The sequence below is a fragment of the Salmo salar genome, chromosome 04, assembly GCF_965601325.2.
Source record: "Salmo salar chromosome 04, fSalSal1, whole genome shotgun sequence".
NCBI lineage: Eukaryota > Metazoa > Chordata > Actinopteri > Salmoniformes > Salmonidae > Salmo > Salmo salar.
The window spans coordinates 19,124,872-19,146,666 of NC_138294.1; the positions used below are offsets into that span (position 1 = coordinate 19,124,872).

Consider the following 21,795-nt stretch of genomic DNA (forward strand, 5'->3'; position numbering starts at 1 on the left):
CTCCAACCCCAGTTGTAACTAACCTGATTCAGTTTATCAACCAGGTAATTATTAGAATCAGGTGCACAGTGTGCACACTATATCCAGTAACCTAACACACTGTACTACTCCCAGACATTGACAGGGAGTGGAACCTTTCATGTTCAACTTGGAGAGTCTCTCTGGATCACTGAGCATTGCTGCACACACACGGGTGACAAAGGGTCAAGTTGATGCGTGACAATAATGAATGCATTCATTTGGTGGGTGCTTATATTTGTCCTATTTCACAAATGTACAAGTGTGTTTTATATGCATGTGCAAATTAGAAATGACTTTTTGCATATCCCAGGTCCCCCTGAGACACCCTCGGAGAGGGGGGGGGTCACAGCTAGGGTAAACCGTTATCAACGGTGACCCTGGAGCAAGTAGTGTTAAGCGCCTTGCTCCTCACATCAATAGATTTTTCACCTTGTCGGCGCTAGGATTTGAACTAGTGACCTTTCGGTTACTGGGCCAATGCGGTAACCGCGAGGCTACCTGCCGCTGCAGCTGTGTGAGTCATACTTTATCAACTTGGACAGCAGTTTCTGGGATTACACGGCATAAAGTGTTGCTCTGCTGTTGTTGTGAACAGTCTACAGGGCCACATGCAGTTGTCTAACGTTGCAGACAGAAATGCCATGACGTGATTCCTTATTCTACATGTCAGAAAGGCATTTTTGCTGTACATACTGCAGCGTATTTCTTTCTGAACGTTCCAAAACGTTGCACATCCTACTGAATGCTACCAGACAAGTGGGCTGCAATGGCAACACTGCAGAGAACAAATCATTTAAACCAGAGATTGAAATGTAATTAAGAAACGCTCGTTACAGGCACATTTACTATTACCTAACTAAAACTGTAAAATAAAAAATAAAAAAATAAACAAAAACAGTTAAAAAAAAACAATACCCTCTGTCTTTGTCCACATGGCATTTTCTCCTGTCTCCCTCCTATTTCCTAGTCACAACGATGAGTGACCTGAATAGTCTGATTATTCAACCACACCCACAAATAAAGAACTATGTGCAAGGCCCAATGTATGATGTGGGTTTGTTGAGTTTGCGAGAGGACGTCACGTGGTCAGGAAGAGGACATCCTACTGCTGTATCATAGAACTACACTGACCTCTAGTGGGGAAACAAGGGAATTACTACTAGAAGGGCTAAATAGACCATTTGATAGCAAGATGAGAGTACAGAACAAAACCACAAGGATAAACTTATCCTGGTATGGAGCTTGTATTTGTATTTATACCAATCGAATGACACGTTTGCAAATCATAACAGTAACACATGTGATGTCAAGGAGTGTAAAGTGGTTTTACACAACACAAAGCCTACAGTTGGCAGTCTAATAAGTAATGACATGGTCTTTTCATAATAGAAACATAAATAAAAAATGATGTGTTATAAAATGATTATCTATAAGAGTCTTGTGGCAAAGGTATAGTGGAGGTTAAAATGTAACACATGATTTTGCATTGAGATGACTTATACAAAGCGTAACTAGCCAGTGAACACAGTGACTTTGGACTGAGGGCTAACACTGTCATTGTTAACCTTGTGTTGTCTTGACAGCAATCAGGCGGGTTATTGACTCAATGACAGAGAAAGATAGCTGTGGTCATAGATACAGTATAAAGCAGAGTTCTATATCTATGGATGTGGCTATCACAGTAGCAGCTATCACACCCGTCTATTGACAGTGGATTTGAAGTTGATCAAATCTAGGAAATCATGTCAGAAAAAAACTGATCGCATGAAATTGTTTGTTAATAATAACAAGTTAGTCTCGCTAACAAAATCTAGCCATCCCTACAACTCCTTCAGAACCAAAGTGGATGCACAATGACCATTAGAAAATGACTGTGTATTGAAACATTAAAGACCTCCCTATCCCCGCATCCGCTCTCATCCGCTCTCATCCGCTCTCATCCCCCCTTGAACCCCAACCTCCTCAGCTCACCATGTTCTCGGAGGAACTCTACCATTCTCCGCACCACCAGGGGCACGCCATCCTTCACGAGGCCCAGCTCCCTGAGCTCCAGCAGGGACACGCCGAACAGCCTACCGCCCCTGGCCTCCACTCCTCGAGGTCCCCTGGAGGTCCCCCTCAGCATGGGCAACTGGACCATCTTCTTCATGTCTTGCTTGATCTGCACCGCAGCCTTGTTGTGCTGGAGATAGGAACACAGCAGAGAGCAGCAGTCAGCAACGGGTACTACTGGTACTGTGGGCACTGCCATGTCCGGCACCTCCATAGGGGCTGGGGATGCCCTCTTCTGCCTTGGCACGGGCACAGAGTCAGTTAGTGTGTGGAAGGGATGGAGGGACCCTTTGGAAAGGGCCACACACACACAAGCCGACACACAGAGAAGTTGGGAGAGGGGAGAGAGTTAGTGTTGGGAGAAGAGAAGGGAAAGGGGAGGGGTTTGGGCTGTGTACCGGTTGCTACGACAAGGCTTTGGTTACCATGCACACCTGTGGCTGAGGGGAGGGGTGAAGGCTGAGGCGAACAGTGAGTGAGAAGAGAGCTGGCATGCACACACAAACACACACACACACACTGAAGTGGACTGCAAGCTGGGCTTGACAGCTTGGGATATATTGATAGAAAGGAAAGAGGCTGGAAATTCATCTGTTGTCAAGTGTCTGTTGACTTTCTACATTATACATGTAGAGCTTGCATTAAGTCATAAGGTAAACCATAGAAACATAATTCATTCTGTGGGGTTCTATGGGGTAAACACTCCCTGACTTAAAGGCGTTATTTTCCTGTGTTTTATACAGTGCCTTCAGAAAGTATTCATACCCCTTGACCTCCATTTTTAATTCAGGCTGTAACAAAACACAATGTGGAATATATCAAGGGGTGTGAATACTTTCTGAAGGCACTATATGTACTATGTTGTGCACACGTTCCTTAAAAAATACTTAATCTATGAATGAATTAGTTGTGTACACATTTTAAAACAGTTTAGGGAACTATAATGTCAATATAAATGGAACTGAAACTCAAGCATGCAAGAGATAGTAATGACAGGTACATGTTGTTATCTGTGGCTATACAGTGGCTATACAGTGGCTATACAGTGCAAGTTAGTGAGACAAAAACTCATTTTCATTTTCTAAATACCCATGTTAACCCATCATCCTCTGAGTGCAAACGATGTAAGCTTCTCGTACTAGAGTTGGCCTGGCACACACACACACACACACACACACACACACACACACACACACACACACACACCTGTTACTGTGAGATAGATTAGGCCTTGTGTATACAGAGTGTATGTGTGTGTGTGTGTGTGTGTGTGTGTGTGTGTGTGTGTGTGTGTGTGTGTGTGTGTGTGTGTGTGTGTGTGTGTGTGTGTGTGTGTGCGTGTGTGTGCATGTGTACGTGTGTGTGTGTGTGTGTGTTTGCGTGCGTGCGTGCGTGCGTGCGTGCGTGTGTGTGCATGTGTACGTACGTGTGTATTTGCATCAGCTGTTGGCTATCTACTATGACCCACTAAACTTGCCACCTGTTCTAACTCACACTCACCGCACACCCTCACACACACTCCTTTCACAGGACCAGATTACTGATACTAACGTGTAAACTCTTAGTCTAACTCTTAAACTAACTCAGTGTGACATTAGTAATTACATGTAATTACAGTAACACATTTGTTGAGTGACATCAAGGTCCAACAGCATCACAACAGAGGAGCTACTACTTCTCTGTTCTACACAGGATCAGAGTAGGGCTTTGTTTCACACACTGGCTGGGCACAGCATCAAACTGAGCATGTGACATCCAGTCACCCTAGAGTGCACCACTTCAAAAGAGACAGAACAGAGAGAGAGAGAGAGAGAGAGAAAGAGGAGAGCAAGAGAGAGAGTGCGAGAGAGAGAGAGAGAGAGAGAGGCCTTACTATATCACACGGGAGGCCCTGTATGACACAATGGGATCATTGTATTATGTAGTTATTAACTAGTAGTCAAGTGCCTTCACAAGAAGCATAACTCACTTAAAACATTCTTTATGAACCTGTTAATCTAGATAAGAAATAATATTTATTACCCGTTCTATCTGGACACTTTTCATTTCTACTTAATGTGATTAAATGAGTCTATGCATGCACACAACACAGCAGCAAGCACTGATGAACAAAATGACAATACCACCACACCCTCCAGGCAAAAGCCATCACTACTCTGTATTAAAGAAAAGGGAAGCACTATTACACTGATCTCCGCATATCCCCAATCCATTCAACACTAGACTGGTCCCAGATCTGTTTGTGCTATCTTGTCAACTCATATGGTCAATGTCTGGGACCGGGCTAATTCAACACAACCATCCCACTCTAAGGCCTGATGTCACTTTTGGATTTAACCATTCGTCTTCCACTGATTCAAACATATGTCTATAATCTCTTCCTGGCTATTTGGGACCCGTCTCCCAGATGGTGCTCAGAGGGTTAAGGAGAGGGGAGCTGGACCATGGCAGATGCCATAGCATTAGGACCCCATGTACACACACGCACACACACACACACACACACACACACACACACACACACACACACACACACACACACACACACACACACACACACACACACACACACACACACACGCACACGCACAGCTCTAAGGGTTCACAGGTTTATTAGAGCAAGGTGATAGCAGATAGGAGGACTGTCTAATAACTATGTCTCCCAGTTTGACATTTTAATAATGAAGTTACACTTAATAATGAAGTCATCTTGACTGTGTGATTACACCTCACCTAGTGATGCTTTCTGAGGGAGTAGGAATGTATTACGGGATTATTCTGTAATTGGCTACATATTTTGACGTTCTTGTCACTTACAAGGGAGGGTGAACATTTTGGGGAATCAACTTAATTAATTCGAAATGAACACAGAGATTTTATATGAGCTGTTTTATAAAGTGAATAATGTAATAGTTATGCATTAGAAACAATAAAAGATTAAAGGATTTTCATTCAACATTAAACTGCTAGACTGTGTACATATCATTGCCAATTTCATCAACGTCTACAGGGAAACATTAGCAAAGCTAAGGTTTGTTCTATAGAGCAGCGGTTCCCAAACTGTGTAGCGAGGGCAGGGGTGACGCGGTCCCCCCCCACAAAAAAAAACATGGAAATGCAATTTATTTTGTTTTTTTTAAAGGAACTCAGTGCGGTTTTAAATTTACACTTGAAAGTTGTAATAGTAGAATGCACAAAGTGCAATTTGTAAATGGGGTAGTGCATCATCACTTCCTCTTGTCATGTCAGTCACTGCAGACCTTAGAGTCCTGTTTATAAATGTCCAGATCAACTAGCACGTCAGCTAACGTTTTTTTATTTAGGTTTTTTAGTCTACAGATTTTATTGTAATTTCTTTGTCACTCAAATATCACATGAATACTCATTAGACATGGAAAAACGTATAGAATTGCAAGAAAAGGAGCTATAAAACGGCAACATTTTATTTGCACCCCATTAACAAAATGTGTAGAATTGCAGGACATAGGCTTTAAACCTGTAAAATTCTCTCCACCACCAAGAGGAGTGTGAACAGTTTGTGTCATGAACAGTGCTTGTACCCATAGAAATAGACGTGGCGCATGCTGGCTGTTCCCCAATGCTGCAAGGGGAGCCCCGAGTGAAAAAGTTTGGGAACCTCTGGTATAGAGGATTAAATAGTCAGAGTTGGAATATCTCCAGTATGTCTCCAGTACGTCTCCAGTATGTCTCGACTCACGTCGGTAGTCATGAAGTGCTTTGAAAGGCTGGTCAGGGCTCACATCAACACCATCATCCCAGAAACCCTAGTGTCTCCAGTACATCTCCAGTATGTCTCCAGTATGTCTCCAGTACATCTCCAGTATGTCTCCAGTACATATCCAGTACATCTCCAGTATGTCTCCAGTATGTCTCCAGTATGTCTCCAGTATATCTCTATACGTTGGTTCATTTCAGTAGTGCTCCTGTGCAGGTGTTTAAGAGCTGAGCCTGTCTGAGCTACTCTGCCTGTCAGTGACACAAGCCATTGCAAGCAGATGTCCCCTAGATCTGCACACACACACGCACACGCACACATGCACACACATGAACACACACTGGTGACTCACTGAGACAGAGACCTAGAGTAAGGGATAAGTGTACTACTCACTCAGCTTATAAAGTGGCACAATCAAATACAACTCTTTAACCTCTCTCCCCCCTTCTCTGTCCCTCTCTCCCTCCCTCTCTCCCTATATCTCTCTTTTCCTCCCTCTCTATCCCCTTCTCTCTCTGTCCCTCTCTCTCCCTTTCTCTCTCTCTCTCTCTCTCTCTCTCTCTCTCTCTCTCTCTCTCTCTCTCAATTCAAGGGGCTTTATTGGCACGGGAAACATATGTTTACATTGCCAAAGCAAGTGAAATGGATAAATAAAAGTGAAATAAACAATAACAATTTTACAGTAAATATTACACACAAGTTCCAAAAGAATAAAGACATTTCAAATGTCATATTACGTCTATATACCATGTTGTAACAATATGCAAATAGTTAAAGTACAAATGGGAAAATAAATAAACATAAATATGGGTTGTATTTACAATGGTGATTGTTCTTCACTGGTTGCCCTTTTCTTGTGGCAACAGGTCACAAATCTTGCTGCTGTGATTGCACACTGTGGTATTTCACCCAATAGATATGAGAGTTTATCAAAATTGTTTTCTAATTCTTTGTGTGTCTGTGTAATCTGGGCGAAATAAACTAGGCAAAAAAAAAAAACGTCCTCTCACTATCAACTGCGTTTATTTTCAGCAAACTTAACATGTGTAAATATTTGTATGAACATAACAAGATTCAACAACTGAGACATAAACTGAACAAGTTCCACAGACATGTGACTAACAGAAATGGAACAATGTGTCCCTGAACAAAGGGGGGGTCAAAAGTAACAGTCAGTATCTGGTGTGGCCACCAGCTGCATTAAGTACTGCAGTGCATCTCCTACTCATGGACTGCACCAGATTTGCTAGTTCTTGCTGTGACATGTCACCCCACTCTTCCACCAAGGCACCTGCAAGTTCCCGGACATTTCTGCGGGGAATGGCCCTAGCCCTCACCCTCCGATCCAACACGTCCCAGACATGCTCAATGGGATTGTGATCCGGGCTCTTCGCTGGCCATGGCAGAACACTGACATTCCTGTCTTGCAGGAAATCACGCACAGAACGAGCAGTATTGCTGGTGGCATTGTCATGCTGGAGGGTCATGTCAGGATGAGCCTGCAGGAAGGGTACCACATGAGGGAGGAGGATGTCTTCCCTGCAACGTACAGCGTTGAGATTGCCTGCAATGACAACAAGCTCAGTCAGATGATGCTGTAACACACCGCCCCAGACCATGACGGACCCTCCATCTCGATCTCGCTCCAGAGTACAGGCCTCGGTGTAACGCTCATTATTTAGACGATTAACACGAACCCGACCATCACCCCTGGTGAGACAAAACCATGACTCGTCAGTGAATAGCACTTTTTGCCAGTCCTGTCCGGTCCAGCGATGGTGGGTTTGTGCCCATAGGCGACGTTGTTGCCGGTGATGTCTGGTGAGGACCTGCCTTACAACAGGCCTACAAGCCCTCAGTCCAGCCTCTCTCAGTCTATTGCGGACAGTTTGAGCACTGATGGAGGGATTGTGCGTTCCTGGTGTAACTCGGGCAGTTGTTGTTGCCATCCTGTACCTGTCCCCCAGGTGTGATCTTCGGAAGTACCGATCCTGTGCAGGTGTTGTTACACGTGGTCTGCCACTGCAAGGACGATCAGCTGTCCATCCTGTCTCCCTGTAGCACTGTCTTAGGCGTCTCACAGTACGGACATTGCAATTTATTGCCCTGGCCACATCTGCAGTCCTCATGCCTCCTTGCAGCATGCCTAAGGCACGTTCACGCAGATGAGCAGGGACCCTAGGCATCTTTCTTTTGGTGTTTTTCAGAGTCAGTAGAAAGGCCTCTTTAGTGTCCTACATTTTCATAACTGTGACCTTAATTGCCTACCGTCTGTAAGCTGTTTGTGTCTTAACGACTGTTCCACAGGTGCATGTTCATGAATTGTTTATGGTTCATTGAACAAGCATGGGAAACAGTGTTTAAACCCTTTGCAATGAAGATCTGTGAAGTTATTTGGATTTTTACGAATTATCTTTGAAAGACAGGGTCCTGAAAAATGGACGTTTCTTTTTTTTGCTGAGTTTATGTGTCTCTAATATGGTCATACATTTGGCAGCTCCGTTTCCAACTCATTTTGTGGGCATTGAGCACATAGCCTGTCTTCTCTTGAGAGCCAGGTCTGCCTACGGTGACCTTTCTCAATAGCAAGGCTATGTTCACTGAGTCTGTACATAGTCAAAGCTTTCCTTCATTTTGGGTCAGTCTCAGTGGTCAACTATTCTGCCACTGTGTACTCTCTGTTTAGGGCCAAATAGCATTCTAGTTTGCTCTGTTTTTTTTGTTAATTCTTTCCAATGTGTCAAGTAATTATCTTTTTGTTTTCTCATGATTTGGTTGGGTCTAATTGTGTTGCTGTCCTGGGGCTCTGTGTGGTCTGTTTATGTTTGTTAACAGAGCCCCAGGACCAGCTTGCTTAGGGGACTCTTCTCCAGGTTCATCTCTCTGTAGGTGATGGCTTTGTTATGGAAGGTTTGGGAATCACTTCCTGTTAGGTGGGTGTAGAATTTAACGCCTCTCTCTCACACACACCAACTTTACTTACTTATCAGTGTAATGCTTTTAATGATTCTTGCCTACTACTATAATCTTTCAACTACATACCTTGTAGTCCATACACATGAAAGGAAATGCATGCTAATACCTAATGGCCTCTAGCTTGCTACTCTATTGTTGACTAGACCATTATATTGTGATTAGCCCTTTTAACCCCTTATCCCCTCTCCTCCCCTCCCACCAGAAGACCAGAGGGACATTATCGCACTACTGCTACAACCTCTTGACGCTGTAAAAGAATGGCTTCCTATAAACACCTGGAGGGCCGTGTCAGTACAGATGAAGGATGATAATTTGATCACCTGCAGGAAATTTAAAACATGTAGTGCATTTGAGGTTTTAAAAGGCTTCTGAAGTTTGTAATTTCCACCCCGAAATTTCAGACTTGATTTGAAAAATGTATCAACCTCTACAAAAATGTCCATGAATTATAATCCACATAATAATTGACATTTCCTGTTGCTGCAGGATTATTTTCCTGCTGTAGCAAACTGGCTCAAATTAAGATCCTACATTTGTAGCAACTGTTGAGTGTTGAAGAGAGTAGTCCATACACTCTTCAACTACTTGTGAACACTTGAGAAAGCATACTTCTTTTAAAGTCCACCATTACTCCTAAGTGTCTAGATGGGATGCGAGAGCCTATTCTCATTTCCGTAGCTTTTTGCGAATACATAAATTGCATGGTGATTTTAGACCACACAGAAGTTTGGCTGCCTCCTTAACTGACTCACAGAGGGGGATAGCATGCCCTAGCATGCTTCCACTTCTTCCCTCCCCCTCTTTGTCTCTCCCAATGTGGGTGACCGTAGGAGCAACTGGTATGGCAGCACCACAGGAAAAACAGTCCTAGCAGTAACAACAGCTGCTCAACTACAAGTCTGTAGTGGTGACTAGCTTGTATCACAGACTTCATACGATGGGTAGTTGTTGTCCTTATAAGGAAAGTAATCCTGAGACTATTGAGGGAATGGACTAGGGTTTACTCATAACATTCCTCAAATGTTCCTAGTGCAAAATATATATTTTTTTAGGAGTTTGTCATAATGGCTTTCATTACAGACTCCCATTTAAAAACTGAGTTACTGGATCATTGCTAAGGAACATAGACTCAGGTAGAGTTAGTTAGCATAAAGGTGTCCCTGTTCTGGTCATGCTGCCATGATGCCATCTCTACTGGGTTTATGTGTTGTAGCCCATTAGGGAAGTCTGACTCAGAATTACGTGATGTCGAGTAAGAGTTACCAAGGAGAGAAAAAAGCTTGGTCTAACTACTGAACACATAGTGCTAGAAAACGTACTTCACTGTCAGTAAACACATCTTGTCCCTGTTACTCTGATGTGTGTTTGTGTTCAGTAACCTAAATAAAGTTATTTTGAAGGTGGAGGGAGATGTAGAGAGAGAGAGGAAAGTGTTTCAGTGCCAGGAAGAAACAGACTGCAGAACTGTGACAGCTAGAAGACATTTTAAAAAGACTCCCTCTGTGCCCAGACCGATGTAAAAGCCAACTCTCGCTGTCACACACACACACACACACACAAGAGTGTGTTGCCTATGGCTGAGTGAACTGTAAGAGTGTTCCGTTATACATCCATAAAGCCCTTTGCCACCGAGATAGAAGCCCCTGTGCCTGCCAGCCGGGTCGGCTGAGGAAAAAGGCTTTGTAGCTACTTACACAGATGGTGAGCGCTCCTGCCCCCATTCTCTCAGGGAAATGCCTGCAGTCTGCAGAAAAGAAGGATGAAGAAAAATGACTATCCTCCCTCCTTCTCCTCCCTTCTTCTCCCTCTCTTCACTCTTGTCCCGGATAAACACCGCCTAAACCTTGCCCAAAGCTGGCAAACCCTTTCACCCAGACTAGTGCCATCCAAAAGTCCCCAATCAACAGCAAAAATAATCCAAGGTAGAGTGAGGAACAATGGGTAAAGACTCCAGTCTACACAAGAGATTCCTGGTTTTACAACCCCCTGTTCTGAATCACAGATTAGTGGCTGGCTGTCTCCTCCTGGGATGAAATCTGAGCCCCGCGCTCTCATTGGCTGAGGGAATGGGTCATGTGACTAAAGGAATATCATTTTGAAGAGTCTGCCTGTAGGATTTGGCTGAGTCAGAAGGGAGAATGGATAACAGTATACTAAGGCTGGGGAGGAAAGGGGGATTTGGAGGTAAAGCTGTGTTTGAAGTTAAACATCCTACATCCACACAAAGAGGATTTTATAAGCCTTGTAAGGTAATATGTAGAATCACATTAGTGTTCCAGAAGTGGGAAAATATGCAAAATAAGGATTTTATTCAAAGGTCCAGAATGGAAGCAATTGCAACATGAAACATGATCACATTACTTACAATATTTCTACATGGTGAGAATAGGAGTTTGATATACAGACATTATGCAAAAAGTATTCACTCAATCATCTGTACTGGCATACACAGTATAATCCTAATGTCCATAAGGTACTATGGTGCTGCAGTGTATTATACCTCCCTACTGGAGCGGCAGGTAGCCTGGCGGCTAAGAGCGTTGGGCCAGGTTTGAAACCCTGAGCCGACTAGGTGAAATACTGTATCAGCCGATGTGCCCATGAGCAAGGCACTTAACCCTAATTGCTCATTTAAGTCACACTGGGTAAGAGCATCTGCTAAATGACTAAAATATATTATGAAACCTCTTGGGGCCTGCAGTGTATAAATACTGTAGGGTTAAACCTTTATGAGTGTAGAAGGTAGGATCAAGCTGCCCTAACAGGATCAGATCATTCCCCACCTACCTAATAGATCGTGTTATGCGTCAGGTTAAACTGATCTGATCATAGCTCTGTGGTTAGGTTCCAATTCCAACCCACACTATCCAACCTGACAAAAGAGTTCTGAGATGAGTAATTATAATCTGATCCTAGATCTGTGGTTAGGTAGCAACTCCTACCGTCTAAATCAACATCCCCCAACAGTTCTGAGATCAGTGATTTCGCCTTAGTTTAGCGACTTCTCATAGATGAACCTCTTCCTGTTATCATCAATCCAGTTGTTGAAGGAGGACACTCTGGTGAACACAGAGGGTTTCTTGTCCTTGATACATTCGAAGGCGCCGAAGCTGACGATGCCGTGGACCTCCCAAGGGTCTGAGGCTGAGGGTTGGCAGGCGAAGGGGGCACCTGAGTCACCCTGCAGAGGAGGAGAGGAGAGAGGATGAGGAGAGGAGCGAGGGATGAGGAGAAAGGAGCGTGACCATTTTAATGTAATTATAGATGACAACTAAAATATTAAGAGGATTGAACAGCAACTGTCCCAAAAGACTTGGATTACTTTTATCGACATAGTCTTGCAAAGAACATAATCGCTAGTGAGTTATTTTCAGACATTAATTCACATCATAGGATATGAAGCACACGTACTCAACGTACTCAGGGTACTTATGCTATACGGTAACAAACTACTTTACAGAGGGAAAGAACAACACAGAGTAGCACAAGAGCTGCTGGGTAAAATGCATAGCAGCACGTGGCGGTCAAAGACTCACACTGCTGTCATTCATATGGACCTCATTATGACACACAACTATGTAGTTCCCATGCTCTTTGTCCTCTGTCCCACCACAACAACAAACTAATTAAACCATTATCAAGGCTGACTGATCACAAACAAACGCTATGTGCTGGGTTACATAATGCATTCCAATCAGGAGAAACCACTGGACTGTATTATCCTTGTGTAATATAATTACAAGCCACTTGGTCTCGGTAGAAGCCAAGGTGATACAACCAGCCTACCCCACATAACCTACCGTTACCTACCCCAAAACTAAGCACTAAAGATGGTTAGTTGGGTTGAACAACCAGGCTTTCTCCCAACCCCTCCTAGCGCAAAACGAGCCACTCTTTGGGTAATAGGTTGTACCACCAGGCTCTCTCCGTTCCTCCCCTTGCCCAAAACGAGGCACTGCAGCTGGGTAGGGGGTCCGTAGTCTACCTGGCAGGCTGACTTGAGCTCGTCTGGAGACTCGTATCCGGCACAGATCATGGAGGGTCTCAGGGTGTCCCACCAGTAGGCTGGCTTACTGCAAGTGGCGAAGGGGACGATAGGCAGGGCTGCCTGGTTCAACTTCTCCGATACAACAGGGAAGAGGCTACCTGGAGAGAGAGATGGGAGGAAGGGGGAGGGCCGGCGTGTTAGGGGAGTGGCTAGATAGGCATGCCTATGTAATGTTCCCATGCAAATGTCTACAATGACCATTACAACTGCTGTCTAATTCAACATGATCACATGGTCGCCATGCTAGCTAGCTTCTTAGCTTGCAAGCCTCGCTATCCTCATTGAACCCGTCGTGAATAGCCTTAACATATCACTCCTCCTTGTATCGCTATACATGACTGATCAATAATGGATATCCAGTATGTCTACTAGCTATGTTATAGTCCTATACTAGAGTAATCGCTGAGAGTCAATGGGAGCTCAGATAGATACAACAGAACAGAAGATGTTAAAGTCAGATATAGCATTGTATGTTTGTGTCGCTGCCTTGTTACTGTGTGAGAGGTTGAGTGCTCTCTGTCTCTCTCTCTCTGGGGTCATCTGCTGCAATGCTGAGTTGATTCAGACTCTATACGTGGTGTCAATACTGTGCTGAGTTGATTCAGACTCTATACGTGGTGTCAATACTGTGCTGAGTTGATTCAGACTCTATACGTGGTGTCAATACCGTGCTGAGTTGATTCAGACTCTATACGTGGTGTCAATGCTGTGCTGAGTTGATTCAGACTCTATACGTGGTGTCAGTGCTGTGCTGAGTTGATTCAGACTCTATACGTGGTGTCAATACCGTGCTGAGTTGATTCAGACTCTATACGTGGTGTCAATGCTGTGCTGAGTTGATTCAGACTCTATACGTGGTGTCAATGCCGTGCTGAGTTGATTCAGACTCTATACGTGGTGTCAATGCTGTGCTGAGTTGATTCAGACTCTATACGTGGTGTCAATACCGTGCTGAGTTGATTCAGACTCTATACGTGGTGTCAATGCTGTGCTGAGTTGATTCAGACTCTATACGTGGTGTCAATGCTGTGCTGAGTTGATTCAGACTCTATACGTGGTGTCAATACCGTGCTGAGTTGATTCAGACTCCATACGTGGTGTCAATACCGTGCTGAGTTGATTCAGACTCCATACGTGGTGTCAATACCGTGCTGAGTTGATTCAGACTCTATACGCGGTGTCAATACCGTGCTGAGTTGATTCAGACTCTATACGTGGTGTCAATACTGTGCTGAGTTGATTCAGACTCTATACGTGGTGACAATACTGTGCTGAGTTGATTCAGACTATACATGGTTTCAATGCTGTGCTGAGTTGATTCAGACTCTATATGTGGTGTCAATACTGTGCTGAGTTGATTCAGACTCTATATGTGGTGTCAGTGCTGTGCTGAGTTGATTCAGACTCTATATGTGGTGTCAGTGCTGTGCCACCTGGCCTCATGAGAACTTTATCAGCCCTGAAAAGAACATGACCCAGCCAGCCAGCCAACACCAGGCTTTGCGTTAATATTGTAGCCTGCTTATAATCCCTCCTAGGAGAGGAAAGCCCTGTTAATGTCAATCAAGTGTCAAGTAGAGTGGGGCTGGGTGAGATGGGCGGAGCTATCACTGTCAGTTTGAGGAGAGGTTCTTTGGGACTGATGTTGTTATAGCATCATAAAATAGTTAAAAGTTTAGTCTCAGCAGAGGTAGCTGTTGCTATGCAATATGTGCCGTGTTGTTAAAGGTGTATTTAAATGGTGTATTTTCAAATGTGTATTTGAAGTGGTGTGTCATGTATCTCAATTGCAAGGGTGTGTGTCTGTGTGTGTGCACCTACGAGTGTGCCCATTGATAAACTACAATTCCTAAAAACCATAAAAAAACATACCTTTCCCGAGCGCCGGCAGACACACGGGACTAATCTCCCTGGTCATGTTGACTGCAGAGCTCAAATGCACCAGGGCGATGTCGATAGTGATGTCCGTCTTGTACTGCTCGTACACGAAGCCCTTGTGCCTGATGATGCCGTCCACCTGGAGTCAAAGAAATCGAATCAAATTAAACTTTATTCAAAAAAAAGAAAAAAACGCATCCTGCTTTACAGTAAAACAATAAAAATGAAGGAGATAAAAAAACACTCAATGACAATACAGAAAGAGTGACATCATATTACAAGTTATACTTAGATATTACATGCTTAGATATTACCCAGAGGCCTGGATGGGGTTGGGAGAGAGAAGGGATTTTTAGTTAGAAAGTTAAAGGGAGTTTCTATTATTACTTGTTACTCACATTTTGGGATTGGATAGAATAATGTGTTAATGTGAAGTTTGTGTGTGTGTGTGTGTGTGTTTACACCATGAAGCAGTGAGCGGCCGTCAGGACCCATTCCTTGTGGATCAGGGAGCCTCCACAGCCATGCATGTAGGGGATGGGATTGAACAGAGTGGCCTGAAGAGAGAGAGATTCATCAACATACATGATTACACGCACACACACAAACATGTAGGCACTAGTTGCAAATAAGTCCTGCACATACACGCTAGTGCACACACACACACTTACCTGCATGGAGACTTGCCAGGGCCAGGAGTGGGGCACAGCCTCTACCCCGTTGACCACTCTCAAGGTGGCACTACTGGGGGGTACAGCAGGGCTGCCACACGTCTCAGGCCAGCCTATAGGAAGAAGAGAGACAGGTCAATATACAGTTAATAAAAATGTACTCATGAAAGTCTTTTCAAAGTGTCAGTCAGTGGGTAATGTCACCTTGCTGTTGGAAAGGGATAGCCACTTATAACTGAAGTCTGGTTGAGCTGGCAAGGCTCCAATTGATGTACCTAGAGACAATGCCTCTGAAGTAAAAATAGCAGTTGTCCAGATGAACTTCCCATGAGAAGGTAGAAGTTGGCCATTTTTATTTAATTTAATCTTTCTTTTGACAGGGAGTCATGCAGAGACCAAGGTCACTTTTACAGATGAGCCCTGTATACACATCAATACACATATCAATATTCACATCAATACACGAAAAGCAAAACACAATCATAGAAAAACACATTCTCAGTAAAATGGTCCTCAATCTGCATTTGGCACAGATCTAAGGTCAGATATTTTTATTCCCCCTAATGGTTCATGTTAGGATTTGTGTCAGGGTAATCTGATCCTCGATCTGTGGTTAAACAGTGGTTGTACTTACTGATAGTGATGTTGTCCCATGGGTTAGCGGGAGGGGGAGGCAGAGTGGGGAACACGTTGGGATCAGTGGTCCAGTAACCACGGAAACCCTTCTCGACATTGACTTTGTTGCTGAGGAAACGGACCACAGCCGTGTTGCCGACGACAGTAACCTCAGGGGGCGGGGCAAAGCCACAGAAGCGATCTGCACAGGTAACAAATCACAAATAAGAAAAGTATTATCGAAGTAATGTAGATTTATCACGTGTACTGTACTTAGTTACATTGATCAAAGTAATGCACCCTTGAAAAGATTACAATTTGTAACTTGAATCCACAGCAGTTTGCAGAAATCCAACAAAATATCCTCTAGGAATTCTATTTCAATGGCGTCGCTATAGTGTTATCGCTATGGTACCAACCTTGTGAGGTCAACCCTGCTCCACTGTAGATCTCCACGTAGTCCACACACTGTCCCAGCTGGTTCACGGCCTGCACCTCAAAATGGGTGAAGACAGTGTGGATGTTCTTAGCTGAGGGGATGGAGGTACACACAGCCTGGTCTAGGTAGTTGTTAGGCCAGTTAGGAGAGGTGACTTCTCCCTGCTCACTGCTGAAGACACCTCCACATGAAGCTGTAGGGGGAAGTGGGAGAGAGGAGGGTGGGGAGAGTCTGTGTGTAAAGACTTTGTGTAAATCCATAAGAATGTTAGGCTTAGTGGTGAAACTGAAGGTGCGCCTAAGCAATGATCTGAAGTCAGATATGTATTCCGCCATGGCCCATATGGTGAATGTTCACATTAGGAGGGTTGATAAAGGTGCTGATCCGAGAACTGTGCTTAGAGGCTTCTTCCACAAGGAACGTCTGTCCATTCACCCAGCTCCACTCACCCAGGCTGGGGTCCACAGCCTTCCAGGAGGCCCTGAAGCCCAGCGCCACTCACCCAGGCTGGGGTCCACAGCCTTCCAGGAGGCCCTGAAGCCAAGGGGTCCACTCACCCTGGCTTGGGTCCACAGCCTTCCAGGAGGCCCTGAAGCCCAGCTCCACTCACCCTGGCTGGGGTCCACAGTCTTCCAGGAGGCCCTGAAGCCGGTGTCCACCACCTTGTTGTTGGAGGTGAAATAGAGGCTCAGTCTATCACCGATACTCACTAGGTCCTGAGGGGGAATGTGACTGCAGTAGGTACCTGCAAAGGAGACATAAGGAGGTTATAAGGTGACATACTGAGGTTATAAGGTGACGTGGTGAGGTTATAAAGATACATTAAGGGGTCATAAGGAGGCATGCAGGGCATCACTTAATTGGTCTCCTCTCCTTCATATGTACTGACAGGATAGATAGAGAGAAGCAAGATCTTTCTTTCTTCTGATACGAGACAAATCAAGGGTTTCAAAGGCTAATCAAACATTGCTGGCTGAATCTTTTTGTGCAAACAGTCTCCTGGGCCTTAATCTACAACTGTCATTATGATAACGACAGTAATCTGTCTACTGTGATTAATGATATTCAACTACCCTATTATCAAGTCCATCAATATGTGTCCTGGCTGACAAAGCATATCAGTTGTTGAAGAGACAAGAGCATTCTCTGTTACAGCTTTCTTGTCAGTGTTTCATCTTGCCTTCCAGTCAGTTGTACGGCTGCCAAAGCAAACAACTTGACTCTGACATGTCATTTACTCTTAATCATATTGGAAAGTAATGACATTGACGTGTTTGAGGTGAGACACAATAAAGCACACAGTAATCTCATTTATCAGACACATGAGACCCCGCAAATTAATCGTCAGACAGGGTGTGTGTGTGCTCACGCAAGCCACATACATACGCACACACCCCATATCACCTACCCCCCCTCCTCCCTCCCACACACACCAAAGACCCTTACATACGGCTGTACTACCTAGGTTGGCTAAGCTGTCGTTAATGGTGACCTTGTCATTGAGACACAGCTGGGTGTCCTCCAGGGAGAAGTTGTGGAAGTGCAGGTGGACCAGTTTACCATCGGGCACCTTGATGTGCCACTGGCAGTGGGCACCGTTACTGTAGCTGCCCGGGTGCCCCATGCTGGACAACACGCCGCTCTCGCCAGTCATGTCCTTTGGCCCGCCGCAGCCAGATGCTACAAAGAGAGGAGGAAAGGGGATGGGGAGTAAGTTGAAGGGAGGACAGAAGGAGAGATGAGGAGGGAGAACAAGAAGGGACAAAGAGAGAAAGAGGGGGGTCGGAAAGAGAGGGAAAGAGAGAGAGAGAAAGGAGCTGAAAAAAAGATGTCACACCACTCCAAATCAACCAAAAAGCTTGATATTAGAAACCGATTTAGACCGGTTGGAACCAGTTCTCGAGTGGCGGAGCGGTCAAAGGCACTGTATCTCAGTGCTAGAGGTGTCACTACAGAGCCTGGTTCGATTCCAGGCTGTATCACAACCGGCCGTGATTGGGAGTCCCATAGGGTGGCGCACAATTGGCCAATCGTCGTCCGGGTTAGGGTTTGGCTGGGGTAGGATGTCATTGTAAATAAGAATTTGTTCTTAACTGACTTGCCTAGTTAAATAAAGGTTCAATAAAACAAACAACCTACTGTGCTGGTTGTTATGTCCCTGCGGATGACATTCTCCATCCAGGGGATGACATTCTCCATCCAGGGGATGACATTCTCCATCCAGGGGATGACATTCTCCATCCAGGGGATGACATTCTCCATCCAGGGGATGACATTCTCCATCCAGGGGATCCAGGGGATGACATAATCCATCCAGGGGATGACATTCTACATCCAGGGGATGACATTCTCCATCCAGGGGATCCAGGGGATGACATTCTCCATCCAGGGGATGACATTCTCCATCCAGGGGATGTAGGCCGAATCACGGGTGAACCCAGAGGGTTTCTTGTCCATGATGCAGCCGTTGGGACCAAAGCTGGTGATGCCGTGCACCTCCCAGGGACAGTTGGGAGAGTCCTGGTACACCAGGGGACCGGCCGAATCCCCCTGTGTCACATGACGAGGGTCAACAGCACTTCGTATTGATGACATCATCAACACAAACATGACATCATTAATCAAATAGTTTTTTTCTATCATGTTATCACTGCATAAGTCAATGGATAATTTTTTGCATTATACAGTATAATACTATGCGGGTATATATCCCACTTGAGTACCTGACAGACAGACTTGAGCTCGTCAGGCAAGGTGTAGCCCATGCAGATCATGGAGGTCTTGACCTGGAACCACCAGTAGTCCATCTTCTTACATGTGTTGAAGGGCACCACCGGCAGGGACACCTGGTTCAGGGTCTCAGCCACTTTGGCATTCATGGAATCACCTGCTTAAAAAAGATAGAACCGGTTCATTTATTGTTTGGTCCTCAGCTACTTTGGTATTCATGGAATCGCCTGATTAAAAATAAATGAGTTGCTCCAGTTAATTTATTGTTATCAACTGATAGTGCTTGACATTTATTTTAGCCTAATCCTTTTTAGAAGCTTTTTCATAGAAAACTAAGGCTGTGTTTCCACAGGCAGCCCAATTGCGATCTTTTTTTCACTAGTTGGTATCAGATCAGCTCTGAAAAAGATGTGATTTGAAAAGATCTGATGTGATTGGTCAAAAGACCAATTAGTGAACCCAAAAAAGATCAGAATTGGGCTGCCTGTGTGAACGCAGCCAAAGAAGTGTGCAAAGAGATCAAGGTTGAAATTCAGTGGATGTATTTTCAATTGTTAACCAACAGAGGGGGTGAAAGCACCGGAAGAACGAACCAGGTTTGGCAGTATGGAAATAGGAAAACTGGTCAAGGAATTAATTATGGTGGTTGGATGGATTGTTGTATTTTGTTGTAGCTTGTACGTGCTTGTATATATTTGTGGAAGGGAAGAGTCATATGTTTTTTTCTGATAGGATTGTGACCTAATTTTCCTATCTCGCTCTGACTGTATCCCACTTATCTGCACAATGCATATTGTAGCACCCTTAACCCAATCCCTAGCAACCTCGTCAAGAGATTTGGATCACTTTGCATAAGGTGTTGGGTTGATAGGCGCTGGTCTGGGCTACCCCTCCAATTGGCTCCAATATCATGGTGTCCTCCAATAGGAGTCACAATAAATAGCAGACATCACAAAACATCTCAAGCCCTGTCTAGTCTTCATCTCCACAGCCGGTGGCATAACACTGATTCTATCTGCACTACACAATGCCTGCATCCCAAATGGCACCATATTCCCTATGCAGTGTGCTACTTTTGACCAGGGTCCATAGGGCTCTATACAGGGAATAGGGAGGAATTTGGGACATATACAATTCCTCATATGAGACAAAAGAGGTCACAGCAAATCGTGGACGTCCCAAAGCCCCACAACCCCTCACCAGTCTCATCTCCCCATCCAGTGGCGTAACACTTCTTGCCCACCTCCAGGACCTCCTCCAGGGAGGGCAGGCAGGAGTAGGAGATCTGATCGCTGGGGGTCACTTCCCCACCCAGCCTGACGAGGGCGATGTCGAACTCCACCGTGGGCAACATAGGGTACTTGAAGCCCTCGTGGCGGTAGATGCCCGTCACGCCGAAGCAGCGCTCCGTGTCTTCTGTGAACGTCAGGTTGTGTTTACCCAGGCACATTTTCCAGCGCTGGAGCTCGTCAGCGTACCTGGAGAGAGTCACATATCATATATATCCTAATGTTTTGTACACTCATACAGACATCCTCCATAACACAACCACCTATAACTACATCATAGACATTTTAATATTTGACTTGGGGATATACCCTTTAAAGGATCTATTTCTATGTACAAAAGCAACCACCAACTGACAGAAAAACCTACAGTGTACAGAGTTTGCTGGCATTAGCAGCATACCATCAATTCCTATCTATCAGCATGGTTCTCTGTGACAGGGCAGAATTAACTCTGTGGGTCATTATACACAGTTGGAGACATTCATTGGACTAACAAGACCCAGCACCAGCCCTGTAACAAGCCTTAGATAAGGAACTAGGTAATGGTTGTGACAGACAGAGGCATAGGCGTCCCAAAGAACTGCCTGTCTGCATTAAGATAATAGGCTCCAGACACAGGGAGGAACATTTTCTCAACTTTCATGGTCTAAAAATACTTTTCTGTTTTGTTTACTTAACAAGACACAGAACAATATTACGTAATGTCAGCTCAGTGGTGTAAAGTATTTAAGCAAAAATACTTTCACATCCCAAGTACTACTTAAGTAGTTTTTTGGGGTAGCTGTACCTTTCTTTACTATAGATTTTTTTTGACAACTTTTAGTTTTACTCCACTATATTCCTAAAGAAAATAATGTACTTTTTAATCCATACATTTTCCCTGACACCCAAAAGTACTTGTTACATTCCGAATGCTTAGCAGCAGGGTAGGAACATTTTCCAATTCAAGTACATCAAGAAAACATCCCTGGTCATCCCTACTGCCTCTTATCTGGCAGACTCACTAAACACAAATGATCCGTTTGTAAATTATGTCAGCAAGAAAATCGTGCTGTCTGGTTTGCTTAATATTAGGAATGTAAAATTATTTATACTTTAACTTTTTTTTTTATACTTAAATATATTTTAGCAATTACATTTGATACTTAAGTATATTTAAAACCAAATACTTTTAGGCTTTTACTCAAGTAATATTTTACTGGGTGACTTTTACTTGAGTAATTTTCTATTAAGTTATCTTTACTTTTACTCAAGTATGACAATTGGGTACTTTTCACAACAGTGTGTCAGCTCAATCAAATGTAAAAGGTACATTTTAAAATCTCAAAAGGTAAAAATGT

The 21,795-nt window shown here is 44.3% G+C and overlaps 2 protein-coding genes across 5 annotated transcripts in view; both read right to left on the bottom strand.

Moving 5' to 3' along the window:
• The window catches only part of LOC106610290 (protein FAM13A), an 84,630-nt gene extending 73,842 nt beyond the window's left edge, over positions 1-10,788 (bottom strand). For all 4 annotated transcript variants that reach the window (XM_045716532.2, XM_045716530.2, XM_045716531.2 and 1 more), the window contains exons 1-2: positions 10,480-10,788; positions 1,993-2,203 (exon numbers count right to left, since the gene is read on the bottom strand). In XM_045716532.2, the coding sequence (XP_045572488.1) occupies positions 1,993-2,203; positions 10,480-10,506 (238 nt within the window). In that variant the 5' untranslated portion in view covers positions 10,507-10,788. The remainder of the gene's footprint in view (positions 1-1,992; positions 2,204-10,479) is intronic.
• A 289-nt stretch (positions 10,789-11,077) lies between these two features.
• LOC106602340 (ovochymase-2-like) overlaps positions 11,078-21,795 on the bottom strand; it is a 34,105-nt gene continuing 23,387 nt past the window's right edge. The window contains 13 exon segments of the mRNA XM_082974162.1: positions 11,078-11,966; positions 12,771-12,931; positions 14,706-14,850; positions 15,176-15,268; positions 15,383-15,495; positions 16,017-16,199; positions 16,417-16,629; positions 17,047-17,181; positions 17,898-18,116; positions 18,581-18,608; positions 18,834-18,986; positions 19,160-19,323; positions 20,367-20,644. Of these exon segments, the coding sequence (XP_082830288.1) occupies positions 11,775-11,966; positions 12,771-12,931; positions 14,706-14,850; positions 15,176-15,268; positions 15,383-15,495; positions 16,017-16,199; positions 16,417-16,629; positions 17,047-17,181; positions 17,898-18,116; positions 18,581-18,608; positions 18,834-18,986; positions 19,160-19,323; positions 20,367-20,644 (2,077 nt within the window). The 3' untranslated portion in view covers positions 11,078-11,774.